Source organism: Nerophis ophidion, linkage group LG01 (genome assembly GCF_033978795.1).
Source record: "Nerophis ophidion isolate RoL-2023_Sa linkage group LG01, RoL_Noph_v1.0, whole genome shotgun sequence".
NCBI classification, from domain to species: Eukaryota; Metazoa; Chordata; class Actinopteri; order Syngnathiformes; family Syngnathidae; genus Nerophis; species Nerophis ophidion.
In genome coordinates this window covers 59723607-59739278 of record NC_084611.1, presented here as the reverse complement: position 1 = coordinate 59739278, position 15672 = coordinate 59723607, and the positions used below count along the sequence as shown (strand labels likewise).

The 15672-nt window shown below is 40.8% G+C and overlaps 1 protein-coding gene across 1 annotated transcript in view; it reads left to right on the top strand.

Moving 5' to 3' along the window:
- The first annotated feature begins 6379 nt into the window (after positions 1 to 6379).
- The window catches only part of maml3 (mastermind-like transcriptional coactivator 3), a 328731-nt gene continuing 319438 nt past the window's right edge, over positions 6380 to 15672 (top strand). The window contains exon 1 of the mRNA XM_061908491.1: positions 6380 to 7463. Coding sequence (XP_061764475.1) covers positions 7092 to 7463 — 372 coding nt within the window. The 5' untranslated portion in view covers positions 6380 to 7091. The remainder of the gene's footprint in view (positions 7464 to 15672) is intronic.

Genomic DNA, 15672 nt, shown 5'->3' with positions numbered 1-15672 from the left:
CTCATCGAGAGAATGCCAAGAGTGTGCAAAACAGTAATCAGAGCAAAGGGTGGCTATTTTGAAGAAACTAGAATATAAAACATGTTTTAAGTTAAAGTTAGAGTTAAAGTACCCATTATTGTTACACACACACTAGGTGTGGCGAAGTTATTGTTCAGTTATTTCACCCTTTTTTGTTACGTACATAACTCCAGATGTGTTTATTCATAGTTTTGATGCCTTCCGTGACACTCTACAATGTAAATAGTCATGAAAATAAGAAAAAACGCATTGAATGAAAAGGTGGGTCCAAATTTTTGGCCAGTACTGTATTTCTATGTATCGATCAATCATCAAAACATTTTTTAATTTATACAGTATAGCCCTTAATCACAAGTGTCTTTAAGCAACAACGACACCCTCAATATACCACTAGCACACAGTGCTTCAATTTCAAGCATGTGAAATGTCCACAAAAACGTGGAAATCTGCATTTTTAAATATTAATTTTTGCATCAAAATATCACTCTTGATATAAAATAATGAAATACATGAACAATAATAAATAATGATAATGAAATAAACCACAATTGTTTCATTCTTGCCTCAGCCACAGGTACTTGCTGTTCCTCCTACCTAAATGACCACAAAGGCGGAAGCGCGCACATTTTCAGGACTCATACAGATTAGTAAGTACCAGAAGATAAGAACATTTTCTTTTGCATGATATTGCAAAACAAAACGCCAGAAAATGTCTTACCTCATATACACACCATAATAATACTCGTACGTTGAAGCACAGTACAATCCATTAAGTGGTGCAGCTTCGTAGCTTACCAAAATCAAAGTTCCGTGGGCGAATTATGTAAACCCACTTCACTGGTAGTTTTAGCGCTTCCATAGCGAGATATAAGTTACAACTTCATGCTACTTTTTATGAGATATGGCAACAGCGGAGAATGCCCCATAACAAGAAGATAGTGGTAAAAGAAGAAGCTTATCGACTACGGAATCGGCACAGGCTACAGTGGCGGACTTGCGCACACTTTCAGGACTTGTGCAGATCCCAAATACACATCAGCAGGTACCAGAAGGTAAGAAAAGTTGTTTTTGCATAATATTGTGAAACAAAACACCAGAGCCAATTGAGGGACAGTGGAGCTCATAGTCAAACAGGCTCCTTCAGATTTGTTCCCACTGTCTTCGATTCAAGAACTCCTTCATTCCACTCCATCCAGCTGTATAATCACTCGCCATACAGCAATGTCTATTACCTGACCGCTTCTATGTTAGCCACCTCTCTTTGATAATAATATCTATTTTCTGCTTGATCTACTCTCTATTTTATGCTACAACGGTTACATATACTGTAATTTTGCACATGGTAATTGTTATATACTATATAAAAATACAATATTATATATCATGTACTGTATATATAATAGGAAAATATTACATTGGTATTACATTCGATATTGCTACTACGGTACATTTTTAGTCAACTTTATACCTGCATTATCCTTTCCATCCTTTGTAACTGTGCTACTGTGTGGAAAAATTTCCCTTGTGTCTCCTTAAAGTAGGTCTAAGAATAAAACATATGTCTGCTAATGGGTGCCATTTTGCGGTCCTTATACACACACCGTAGTAATACTTGTATCTCTGACTACGGTAGCCGTAATGTGCCGACAATCCGACAAGCGGTGCGGCTGCAAAGTCACACTAAAATATTTTGACAGATTTTTGAGTGCCGTGTGTAATTATCAATGGTCATATTGCAGTCTACACATATATCTTATGTGTGACTACCATCTAACGGGCACATTTATCATTACACCATGTACCAAATAAAATTGCTTCGAGGTCGGTAAGCACAACCAGAATTATTCCGTACATTAGGCGCAACGGGTTATAAGACGCACTGTTGATTTTTGAGAAAATTATAGGTGTGCCTTATTGTCCGAAAAATACGGTAATCTCCGTGTACCTACAAAGCAATTACACTTTAAGTCACAGCCCATATAGCATGGAACTAAAAACAACATAAAGCATGAATAAAAACTTTTCTATGTATCAACTACCTCGTTTGTCATTTCTACATATTAATTCTGTGTTTACTCAACAAACCATACAAACTGAGGTAAAAACTATTCAAGAGGGTTGAGTTACTCCTGGTCTTCTAGGGCCGAGGCATCACTGTTTATTGAAAGAAAAATAAAAGCAGTGCAAGGTGTGAAGAATTTCAACAAACCAAAAATAGAAACTTACAAGACTGACATTATAGCAGTAAATCACACACGGTTCTATCCATCCATTGTCTATCGCTTGTCCCTTTTTGGAGTCGAGGGGGGTCGCTGTAGCCTATCTCAGCTGCATTTGGGCGGAAGGAGGTTCATTTTCTTTTAATTTGCACGCACAGAAGACAGTAATATTTACAGAACTATATCAACGTGCAATGTCTCATGCAACATTTTAAGTGAGGTCACCAATTGTTTATTTTACTCCTGTTTGTTTTACGTTGGGTCGGGGGGAAGGAGTCGCAGTCCCGCTTTACCGTGTACCCCTTGCTTGGTACAACTGCTCGCCCCGATATAAACTATTTGCTCGCCTAAAAGAATTGCACTTACTACACGGACACATTTCAGTATAGCTCGATTGGTAGAGTGGCGGTGCCAGCAACTTGATTGTTTAAGGTTCGATCCCCGCTTACGCCATCCTAGTTACTGCCGTTGTGTCCTTGGGCAAGACACTTTACCCACCTGCTCCCAGTGCCACCCACACTGGTTTAAATGTAACTTAGATATTGGGTTTCACTATGTAAAGCGCTTTGACTCACTAGAGAAAAGCGCTATATAAATATAATTCACTTAACTTCACTTCACATTTAGAACAAAAGTTTCTTTTTTTGATTGACTGATGGATTGAAACTTTTATTAGTAGATTGCGCAGTACAGTACATATTCCGTATAATTGATCACTAAATGGTAACACTCGAATAAGTTTTTCAACTTGTTTAATCAATTCATGGTACAAATATATACTATCAGCATAATACAGTCATCACACAAGTTAATCATAAAGAGTATATACTGTACATTGGATTATTTACATTATTTACAATCCGGGGGGTGGGATGTGGAGGGGGTTGAGGCAGGGGTTAGCTTTGGTTGATATCAGCAATTCAGTCATCAACAATTGTATCATCTGAGAAATGGACATTGAAACAGTGTAGGTCTGACTTCGTCGGATATGTACAGCGAGCAGTGAACATAGTGAGTTCAGAAAGCATAAGAACAAGGATGTAAATTTGATTATTTACAATCCGGGGAGGTGGGATGTGGTGGGGGAGGGTGTTAGTCTAGGGTTGTAGTTGCCTGGAGGTGTTCTTTTAGAGCGGTTTTGAAGGAGGATAGAGATGCACTTTATTTTACACCTGTTGGGAGTGCATTCCATATTGATGTGGCATAGAAGGAGAATGAGTTAAGACCTTTGTTACATCGGAATCTGGGTTTAACGTGGTTTCTGGAGCTTCGCCTGGTGTTGTGGTTATGGCGGTCATTTACGTTGTGGAAGTAGTTTGACCTGTACTTATCAGTGAGGTGTAGCGAATGTTATGGACTAGGCTCAGTGCAAGTTGTTTTACTCTGTCCCCCACCCTGAGCCACCCCACTTTTGAGAAGTGGGTAGGAGTGAGGTGTGATCTGGGGTGGAGGTCTAGAAGTAACCTATGATTTAATTTTAATTAAAGGTTACTTCATTTCTTGTTCTTCTTTCTCCAGATTTTGGCGCGCTCTACCTTCCACATTTGTTATCCGATTCAAACCGTTCCAGGTTCAAAATGTTCAACCTATTCGGGAATCGCGGGCTTTCCCATGAAATTTCCAAAAATTCCCAGATTTCCCAGAATTCCAGGTTTTCAGGGACATTTTCCCATTCACAATGAATTGGCCATTTTTCAAATGTCCACGATTTCCACATTTTTCCACCGATTCAAACAATTCCACCTTCAACACATTCCACCGTTCTGGAAATTCAAACTACTTCTTTTCCAAGTTCAAAAAAATTCCAGGATTTTCCAGAATTCCTGGTTTTCCGAAGCCCTATTTCGACCCTTTCTTCTGGTGACTACTCCTCCCTGATTTTTCAACCCACTTCAAACGTTCCATTGTCAAAACATTTCTCTTAATTAGGACAAAAAGGAAGTTGTTGAACTGGAAAAATTCCCAGTTATCCCCAAATTCCAGGAATTTCTTAATTCAGCATGTTACTAATTCAACATTTCTCGAATGATTTGAAAAATTTCGACACCAATCATTTCAACTTATTCAGACCATTCAAGTTTTTTACTATTTTTTTTTTAAATTCACGATTTTCCCGAGATTCCCTAATACTATTTACTTCTTCAGCATTTCTTGCCCGATTTAAACAATTCCAACACTAACTAATTCAGCTCATTTAGGACATTAATGCTCCCAATAATTTTAGAAAAAAGTCTGCTTCTCCTTAAATTCCCAAATTTCAGGAAGTTCCCATTGAAATGAATGGGACAAATTTCCAAGTTGCACAATTCCCACATTTTTCAACCTATTCAAACCATTCCAACATTAACACATTCCTCTTATCCTGGACAGTCAAACTAACACTTTCCCATGTTCCAAACCTAATTCCGCTTTTCCTGGAAATTCAAACTCTTAAACATTCAACATTCAAACCATTCCTGTTATGGCACAGGGGGAAGAGGACAGCATGGAAGCAGGGACATCATTTTAGTGAAGTGAAGTGAATTATATTTATATAGCGCTTTTCTCTAGTGACTCAAAGCGCTTTACATAGTGAAACCCAATATCTAAGTTACATTTAAGCCAGTGTGGGTGGCACTGGGAGCAGGTGGGTAAAGTGTCTTGCCCAAGGACACAACGGCAGTAACTAGGATGGCGTAAGCGGGGATCGAACCTTAAACAATCAAGTTGCTGGCACCAATCAAGCTATACTGACCTCTATTTTAGCTCTCTCTCTCTCTCTCTCTCTCTCTCTATATATATATATATATATATATATATATATATATATATATATAAATTATATATATATATATACATATATATATAAAATAAGAAATGAAGTGTAAAACTAATCCAAATGTGTGTGGTGTGTGACTATGTGTAGTGATTAGCTGATTAGTGTTACCAACAGTGTTGAGCAAGAGGCAGAAGTTCAAGGGGGCAAGGCAAGCTCGACGATCCAGTCAGGAGCTCCCAGGCATGAGCGAGGCATCAAAGTGTGTGTACAGGCGGGAGGTAGGGATCCAAAGAGGCAGCCAGGGGAACCAGAGGGAATACGGGGAGCCGAGACACACAACTTGTCGTCAGGGAACGGAGGAATGTTGCTGGAACGACACAGGAACACGAGACAAATACTGTACGAAACAGGAAACTACGTTCTGGCCTGGAATGCAGATTTCACTGGGTTAAGAAGCCCAGGAAGCTCATCAGTGACAGGTGTGCTAATTGATCTGTGCGCTCAGCACATCGCACATATGACTGCGCACTCCAACATTCAAATTATTTTTACATTCATACTACATTCTGTCAGCATTTCAGTTTAACTGCAGCATTGAAGCATTCACACACAATTCCTATAGGAATTGCCTTATCTAGTTTAAAAATGCAGCTCAATTTTACACTTAACAAACACATCTCACCGGATTGAACCTGATCCGGCCCGCAGGCCGCATTTTGACATCACTGCTTTAAACCAAAGCAATCATTGGTTTCCTGTTATCCCCACCCACTGACTTTGATGAATGGCTTTGATAGATATAAGAAATTACTGAAGCTCCCACACAGGTTTATGAAATATCAATAAAGCTATAATTATATAAATGATCAAATATTACAATAGTGAAATATTAAATGTAAATTTACATTGAATAAAGGACACATTTGATAACATAGTTATGTATTTTTTTCCAATTGTAATTAATCAATAACACATCTAAGTCAATATTTAAAGATGTATATAATTTGACCCGCCATTTAAAAGGGCTTTCCCCCCTCGAAGTATGTGACCTGACAAAACAAACGTCCACTGCATTGTGGCGGTATTGCTCGGTTGGCAGAGTGGCTGTGCAAGCAAGTTGAGGGCTGCAGGTTCGATCCCCGCTTCCGCCATCCTCGTCACTGCCTTTGAGTCCTCGGGCAAGACACTTTACCCACCTGCTCCAAGTTCCACCCACACTGGTTTAAATGTAACTTAGATATTGGGTTTCACTATGTAAAGCACTTTGAGTCACTAGAGAAAAAGCGCTATATAAATATAATTCACTTCACTTCACATGAGGACGGTGCTCTTATCGAGTCCACTTACAGGTCACCAAGACGGTACTATAACGGTCCTTCCGGGGATCCGCACACTGAGCTCCGCGCCGTGTTTTCCGAATGTCCATCAGCGGGCTGTTCACAGCCTCGACTCCTGATATCACTCCGCTGGCATGGAGGATAAGCTTCCCTGGGTATGGTGATGGTGGCGAGGGGCCGCCACCGACTACACGCTTCCGCCACCGCTTCCGATATTCGCTTTTTACACCGTCGGGACTCCTCTTGATACCTTACAGAAAAACTAGTTGACATCTTCTTCGGTGTTTGGTTCAAAGCGGGAACCGTGTGACATGCAAGTTCACTGGGAAACTCCGGAACCCGTTCGGTTGAAGCCACAAAAGTTTTCCTCGAAGGACAACACCGTATAGCGGCAAGTTTACCGCTGCCGCCGCTGCTCATCCGCTGGACGGTTGGTGGGTTTGACCGCCGAGTGTCTGCGTTTCACACCGTCGCCGTGTTGTTGGTTTTCCGGTGGAGTTGTCACCAGTAGCGGAGAGTCGTTTCATTGTCAAATCTGCTCATATCTGGGTTTTTTTGTGGGGGAAGAAGACGAGCTAACAACCGTATGACTTGGAGACTCGGTGCCCTTTAAAGCGCTCACTTCAGCAGCTGCTGCAGCCCCGCTGCCCTGCTCCCTGAGACCCTTCGCTGGGGGTGGACGGTCGGTAGTGGCGGTGGAGACAGGCTGGACGCTGGAGGAAAGCTCCCTCAAAATAGCAGCCGCTCGGCCCAGTGATGGGGGACTTTGCCTCCCCCGCTGCCGGACCCAACGGCAGTATCTGCATCAACAACAGCCTGAACCCGGTCACCGGGAGCGTGGTGCCCACCGGAGCCGTGGGCATACCGAAGCACAGCACCGTGGTGGAGAGGCTGAGACAGCGGATCGAGGGCTGCCGGAGACACCACGTCACCTGCGAGAACAGGTACCAGCAAGCCCACGCCGAGCAACTGGAGCTCGAGCGGAGGGAGACGGTCAGTCTGTACCAACGGAGTCTGGAGCAGAGGGCCAAGAAGTCGGCCGGAGGTGGGAGCAAGCAGCCGCAGATCAAGCAGCCGGACCCGGACTCTGTCTCCTCCACGGAACAGAGGAACAACACGCTTATCGCGGTAAGGACCACAGACCGCTTTCATGCAATTTCCTTTGCATGAGTGCTACTAACTTGTTCCTCACTTTTACACCAACGATGCCATCTCAGTGCTTTTGTGTACTTTGAAGAACTACAGTACTAAGTACTTTATGGTGTGCATGTCACTAATTCTAAAGTTTGAACTTCAAACTGGACTTTTTGGTTTGCAATTTTGCTTCCCTTTGGCAGCTCTGTCTTCAGGTTTGTAATCTTGCCAGTTTGCTCACATTGACTATACAGTAAGGGTGTCCAAATGTGGCCCAGCGGTCATTTTTACACTATGTCTTTTACCAGATTAATGAGGCACATTATTACAATAATGTGTTTTGTCACTTATATCACAAAGTAAAGATACCAATGCAATCTGCAGATAGAAGTAGTACTGTATTCTCATCAAGTATCCTGCCAGACTTTTGACAGCATGGGTAGCAGTTGGTTTGCAGCGTATGTTAAGATCATGACGTCCTTGTGTTGCAGCGTTAAATTGTGGTTGGAAACTAATCCAGGATGACACACAAAGTGCAGACCTGTTATTAAGGTAGCATGTTGCATGATATAATTTCATGCTCTTATCATGATCCTACAAACATGTTGACATGTAAACAACATATTTGAATATGGTCCTGTTTTAGATAAGCACCGTAAACATCTGCTCTTTAAGGGGCCCATACCATCTGATTTCATTATTGCTGCTGGAGTAGTAGCAACATTTGTATGGACTAAGGTTTCTGTTAGAGTGACAAGTGTTGTGGGGTTGTGGGCCCATATTTTTGACCATTAAAATATGACTGCCTGTCATTGCGGGCTGACAAATCCTTATTTGTACTGTATCTCCTGTGGGCAGGCTCGGGTTTCCTCCAAAAAGACTCACGTCTGGAATGTCAACAGTGTCCCTCCTTTTGTTGCTGCAAGGAGCCCAGGTCCTGTTCCTGTTTCTCAGCTGGTCACAGTTATAATCATAGACAAGCTAGGACGTTCGGACATTTAGCTTGTTGCTCTGGACCTCACAGAAGCGTTTGCAGATGTTTGACTGGACTGTCCATCAGAATCTCTGAGATTTTGAGGGGTTATATTATCTTAAAGACACTGCGCATCCCTTTGCCCTGTTGCTCTCTGCAGCTGCTGTGTCGCTAATGGTAACCGTTCAAACATTGCGTTAAGCACTGCATTTTGGATTGTTTAGTGGTGAAGCAGAAACAAGTGCTATCCGTTTGCTGTTTCACTGCTCAGATGAGCGGAGCTGCAGCTAGATGGCTGTATATAGTCACTGCTGAAGTAGGCATTCCAGGAAAGTCAAGCTTGTTGTTGCTGGAGTAGACCTCATTGTGTGCATGCATGCAGACACAAATGGCCATAGGGTTACATGTTGCTAACTGTTCTTTAAGGAACGCAGCATGCAGAAGGTCATACATGTTTGCAACGCTCAGATATAAGATCAAGGCTAATTTGTAGTATAAACAAAATATATGTATTCAAAACACACTGTGTATACAATGAGAGGACTATTTGTTTTATCCCCTGCTGATTTTATGAAGACGTGAACAGTATCAACAAAAACATTCAACAATGGGAATGAGTTACTTTGTATTTGATTGCGTTAAATAAGTATTTGATCCTCAAGCAGATGGTGACATGGTGGGAAATGCAAGCGCAGAGCTCAGAAGTTTCATGTAGTTGGTCACGCATCTCAGAAGGCTCCATTCCTACACATGCCCTTTAAAATAGTGAAGGTTTATCCAGGCTGATTTTTGGCTACATACACAGATTGAGATTTCTACACAATGGGACATTTAGTTTACATCGCTCTGTACTGCAGCTCGTACTTCGAAAAATCAGCGTCGCCCATTAAAATGAATCAAAATCAATTGTGGTGTTTGGACCCCAAAACACCACAATTTTAACATGTAAAATGTCTTTTAAAAAGAATAGCTAACTTTTAAACAATACATATTGAATGAAAAACAATACAATAAATTGTACTACAAAGAACATGAGTAGTTTTATGAAGTAATGATAAAGTGCAGTATTTACTTTGGAAAGTGTAATTGTACGGTATCTCCTTCGAGCTGCTCCTCCGTCAAACACACCATCAGCAGCTTCTCCGTATTTGGATGGATAAATGCCCGCTGCTTAGAAATGATTTAACGTCCTCTGCTGGTGTTATTGACTCATTGTGCTTTAGTATGGGGCTGACTAGAGTTGGGCGATGTGGCCTAAATCTACATTGACATATATATCATCATTACAGGAGGCAGCTATATATTGCTGCCTCCTGTGATATATATATAAATTGGCCCTAGTGTTGCTTGTCTGTCTGTGTTGGCCCTGCGATGATGTTGCGACTTGTCCAGGGTGTACACCGCCTTCCGCCCGAATGCAGCTGAGATAGGCTCCAGCATCCCTGCGACCCCGGACGGGACAAGCGGTAGAATATGGATGGATGGATGGATGGTATGTTAATGATAATTCTCTCAGAATGGGTTACAAATGCTCCTTTTTTTGCTGCTGACATATGCAATAATAATGTGTCATTTCTGGGTGTATTATCTCCTCAAAGTTATTATATATCCACTTGCTATTTTACTGGACATATCTGGTTATGTTCTGTTGTAATATGGTTCTATCAACTTCTGTAGAAATTTAATAAACACATATCCTTTTTTTTTTGGGATACTTTACATTAGTTTTGATTGATACAACATATTTGGGTATAGATCTAATACCAAGTAGTTGTAGGGGCAGTATTGATCATACCAATGCAGATACTGATACTTCATATTTACAAGATCATTGAATGACTTTAATTGTTGATCAAAAATATAATCAAATACAAAAGCACACAATAACAATATTAACTAAACATTTAGATTATATTTTTACAATTAGCTCAGATTTTATTCCTGGATGTCTGCCCTTAAAGTTTGTCTGTGTCCAGGGACCTATTTCCTATTTAACTATAACAAAAAAAAAGATTTTGTGGGTAAAAATATCGATCAAATTGTATCAACTGTAAACGGATTATACACTTCATATCATTACAGTCCATATATTTCTATCGATCCACCCATTTTGTTAACATTCAAGTGTGCAAGCTTGCAGTTAGCGGTTAGCCTGGTTTATTGCATCACTCTACGGTGAAGTGGAGAATGTTTAGCTCTGTCGTCCTCGAGTGATACTTTAAGAAACATAGTTAATTTGTCACCATGGAGGCGAGGATTGCTGACTTAGAAGTAACTTTGCACTGTGGAGGGACGTTAACGGCTAGCCCGCTAACTATATTGCGTTGGGGATGCGATTTTTCGCTTGTCACTGGCAAAGTTTCGGGACACAACTACAACGTGTCGTCGTCAATATGCATTATGCCACAGCATGAACATTTCTAATCACGGTTACTGTGAACTAAATCATCACAACTATTATTATTGCTGTATTTTTAAATGTGCTCAAAGTAGTTATACTACCTGTACTTGCTGTATTGGAAAAGGTACATTTCAGAGTTAGTGCAGAAATCTGTCCTATAGGAATTAACTATACACAATAAAACCTGAACAACATACGATGCTCAATGTTTTTTAAAGTAATAACTTTGGGAAATGAAAAAAAAACTTCACAAGTAATGCAATCAAACATGGTGTTTAGTTTTTGATATCTATAAAAAACACAAAGCAGTTTGGCTAATGAAGGTAAAATCAAATAAACCAGCTTTGTTCTTCTCCAACACCACCACCTGGTTCAGTGCAACAGTTTAGCCAACAAAAATAAACAGGAGTGATACCACTCACATCTAATACACAATCTTTGTGCCTGATAACTCCGCATGTTGACACTTTATAGCCTGCGTTCAATTCGATGAGATGACAAAACATATTAGCTAGTATTGATGTTATTGGAACACTGACACAGTTAGCAGTTAAATAAAGGACAAGTGACCATAACAGTAAACAAACGGCAAGGCTTTATAACGAAGTTGTGGCAATGTCTCCTATACATCGCCTGCTGCATGGTAACTCTCAGTCACAGCAGCTGAGTGAAGGACGCTATGTTGAGAAAATGAGAGCAACATTATGAAAACAGGGTCAAACCTTTGGCGAAAAAATGTGTTCCAGGTACCACTGTAAATATTAGTTATATGTGGTATTAGCTTTGTATTTAAGTCACTTATATTACTTAATGAGGCTCTCGGAAAAACTAAACGATAAAAGACTCACATTGCATTCAGCGTGGTGGTTTGTAGTGTTGCCCAGTATACTGGTACTAATAATGCTGAATTTACCCCAGGGATCAATAAAGTACTCTATTCTATTCTATTCTATTCTATTCTTTTCTATTCTATTCTATTCTATAAAGTACCACATTACTAATGAATTAAAAAAGCTACTATATTGCCTTTGAAAACTACCAGTACTTATTTTATGAGCGTTGATGGCGCATCATAGTGACATTGCTGGTAACACAGAGCCCTTACAGGTGGAAACAGCCTGACAACAGAAAAAGGTAAACTAGTATAAACACTAAAGCGGTGGGTGCTTTAAAAACATGTTTTGTTGGGCAATATAAATGCTATACAAACCCCAAAACAAATTAAGTTGGCACGTTGTGTAAATCGTAAATAAAAACAGAACACAATGATTTGCAAATTATTTTCAACCTTTATTCTATTGAATAGACTGCAAAGACTAGATATTTAACCATCGAACTGGAAAATGTAAATTTTTTCCAAATATTAGCTCCTTTGGAATTTGATGCCTACATGTTTATAAAAAGCTGGCACAGGTGGAAAAAAAGACTGAGAAAGTTGACAAATGCTGATCAAACACTTATTTGGAAAATCCCACAGGTCAACAGTCCAATTGGGAACAGGGTATAAAAGCAGCTTCACAAACGATGGGGTGAGGGTCACCACTTTGTCGAACAGTTTAAAGGGAAACATTATCACAATTTCAAAGGGTTAAAAACAATAAAAATCAGTTCCCAGTGGCTTGTTGTATTTTTTTTATTTTTTTTCAAAATTTTACCGGTCCCGGAATATCCCTAAATAAAGCTTTAAATTGCCTTATTTTCGCTATCTTTGGAACCATTATCCATTTCCCTGTGACGTCATACAGGGCTGCCAATACAAACAACATGGCGGTTACCACAGCAAGATATAGCGACATTAGCTCGGATTGAGACTCGGATTTCAGCAGTTTAAGCGATTCAACAGATTACGCATTTATTGAAACAGATGGTCGGAGTATGGAGGCAGATAGCGAAAACGAAATTGAAGAAGAAATTGAAGCTATTGAGCGAATAGCTACTGACGCTATTCGGCCATAGCGTGGGTGTACCTAATGAAGTGGCCCATAGCATGGCTGCCTTATTAGCATCGCCGGTGAAATGTGCGGACCAAACGATCAGGACTTTTGCATCTTGTGACACTAGAGCAACTTAAATCCGTCGATTGGTAAGTGTTTGTTTCGCATTAAATGTGGGTATCTAGTTTCAAATGTACATACAGCTAGCGTAAGTAGCATGTTAGCATCAATTAGCGTAGCATGTTAGCATCGATTAGCTGGCAGTCATGCCGTGACCAAATATGTCTGATTAGCACATAAGTCAACAACATCAACAAAACTCACCTTTGTGATTTCGTTGACTTAATCGTTGCAAATGCATCTGCAGGTTATCCATACATCTCTGTGCCATGTCTGTCTTAGCACCGCCGGTCAAATGTGAAGACACTTTGGTACATTCAATGGGGGTCTGGTGGCAGATTCCTTGCCAGTGGTGCAACTTGAATCCCTCCCTGTTAGTGCTGTTACACCCTCCGACAACACACCGACAAGGCATGATGTCTCCAATGTTCCCAAAAAATAGTCGAAAAAACGGAAAATAACAGCGCTGAGACCCGGTGTTTGTAATGTGAAAATGAATATGGCGGGTGTGTTACCTCGGTGACGTCACGTTCTGAAATCATCGCTAAAAGACCGATGAACAGAAAGGCGTTTAATTTGCCAAAATTCACCCATTTAGAGTTCGGAAATCGGTTAAAAAAATACATGGTCTTTTTTCTGCAACATCAAGGTATATATTGACGCTTGCATATAATGTTCCCCTTTAAGAACAACATTTGTCAACGAGCTATTGCAAGGAATTTAGGGATTACAACATCTACGGTCCGTAATATCATCAAAAGCTTCAGAGAATCTGGAGAAATCCCTGCACGTAACATTGAATGCCGTGACCTTTAATCCCTCAGAGATAGGGATAAGGATAGTTCTTTATTGTCATTGCACAAGTACAACGAAACTTTGTTTTCAGCACAAACTTGTTCAAGATTAGACAAACAAACAGTGTACAGGGTTACAGAACAAGAACGCTGATGGGTCGCCATAAGGCGCCCCGTAAAAGATGGGAAAAAGGTAAACGCTGGGGAAGGATGAGTAAAAAAAATACAAGGCCCCCTTAGGAGCCCAGTCTGGAGTGGGAAAAAAACCTCCATAGCAAAGTACATATACATATTACAACATACATCTCGAGATATCTAGCAACAAAGGGAAGGTAGTTCAAGGTGATGGTGGTAGGTCGCAGCTCTCAGGCGCTGACCATCCATTCATCACCCCTATGGGATTTGCGTCGAGGGCGTTGGGTTGGGGGGGTGTATGTGTGGCGTATATTTTTGTGGATGTGTGTGTGTGTGTGTGTGTGTGTGAGCCCGTAGTGTGTCTCTGTTCCGCAGCCTTGATGTATTGCAGTCACTAGTCCAAAATCAACAACAACAGGTGTGTGTCCATGAAAGACAAAAAGGGAGTTTGTTGTGTCTTCACTGCGCTGTCCTTCGGGAGAGTCTCGAAGCCAGGGAAACAATCCAAGTTAGAATGTTTTTTATGCGGGTGAAAACAAAATTTGCTTTTCACTCTAAATTGTGTATGACTGGTCCTCAAAACTGCGGGGTAGACAGTCCGATGTAATCCACAGTTCTTCCCGCATCCTCAAATCATTTGTGGCAGCTTTGGAGTACTTTGAAGACTGCCAGCAACTTCCAATTTGTCGACAAACCAGAGCAACGCTTACTCCAATCAGCAGATGTCCTGTTGTCATAATTTCGAATAGGTGGATATCTTTACGTCCTCGACAGAAAAGGATCGCCAGGCACGCGGCACTCCTTCTTCTCCCAAGAGTCCGTCGTGTGTCCAGCAACAACCGCTTTGTCACGACAGCAGGTTCTCCCAAACCCAAGATCTTGTCAATTTTGTTGAGACAGTTAAATAGTTCCAATGTTTAGATTTGGAGAGCAGTGCAAAAAGAGGCAACAAGAAAGTTAAGACAAAACAAAGAATCAAGCAGGAGAGATAAGGGAGAGGAAAGGGAAGCGTCCACCCTCGATGAATGCCACATCAGGCGGTACTGCATTGAAAAGCGACATCAGTGTGTAAATGATATCACCACATGGGCTCAGGAACACTTTAGAAAACCAGTGTCAGTAACTGCAGTTTGTTGCTACATCTTTAAGTGCAAGTTAAAACACTACTATGCAAAGCAAAAGCCATTTATCAACAACACCCAAAAATGCCGTCGACTTTGTTGGGCCCGAGCTCATCTAAGATGGACTGATGCAAAATGTTCTGTGGTCTGACGACTCCTCATTTCAAATTGTTTTTGGAAACTGTGGACATCATGTCCTCCGGAACAAAGAGGAAAAGAACCATACATAGGTTTCTAGTCCATGATAACGTTGCCATCCAAGCAACGTTATCATGGACGCCCTAGCAAGACAAAGCCAAGCCACGTGTTACAACAGCGTGTCTTCATCGTAAAAGACTGCAGGTACTAGACTGGCGTACATGTAAACCAGACCTGTCTCCCATTGAAAATGTGTGGCGCAATATGTAGCCTAAAATACAACAACGGAGACCCCGGACTGTTGAACACCTTGTACATCAAGCAAAAATGGAAACAAATTCCACCTGAAAAGGTTCAAAAATTGGTCTCCTCAGTTCCCAAATGTTTACTGAGTGTTGTTTAATGGAAAAGGCCATGTAACACAGTGGTAAAAATGCCCCTGTGCCAAATTTTTTACAATGTGTTGCTGCCATTAGATAATAAAAAAAAAAGTTTTTCATTTCGAACATTAAATATCTTGTCTTTGCAGTGTGTTCGATTGAATATAAGTTGGAAATGATTTGCAAATCTTTGTATTCTGTTTTTTA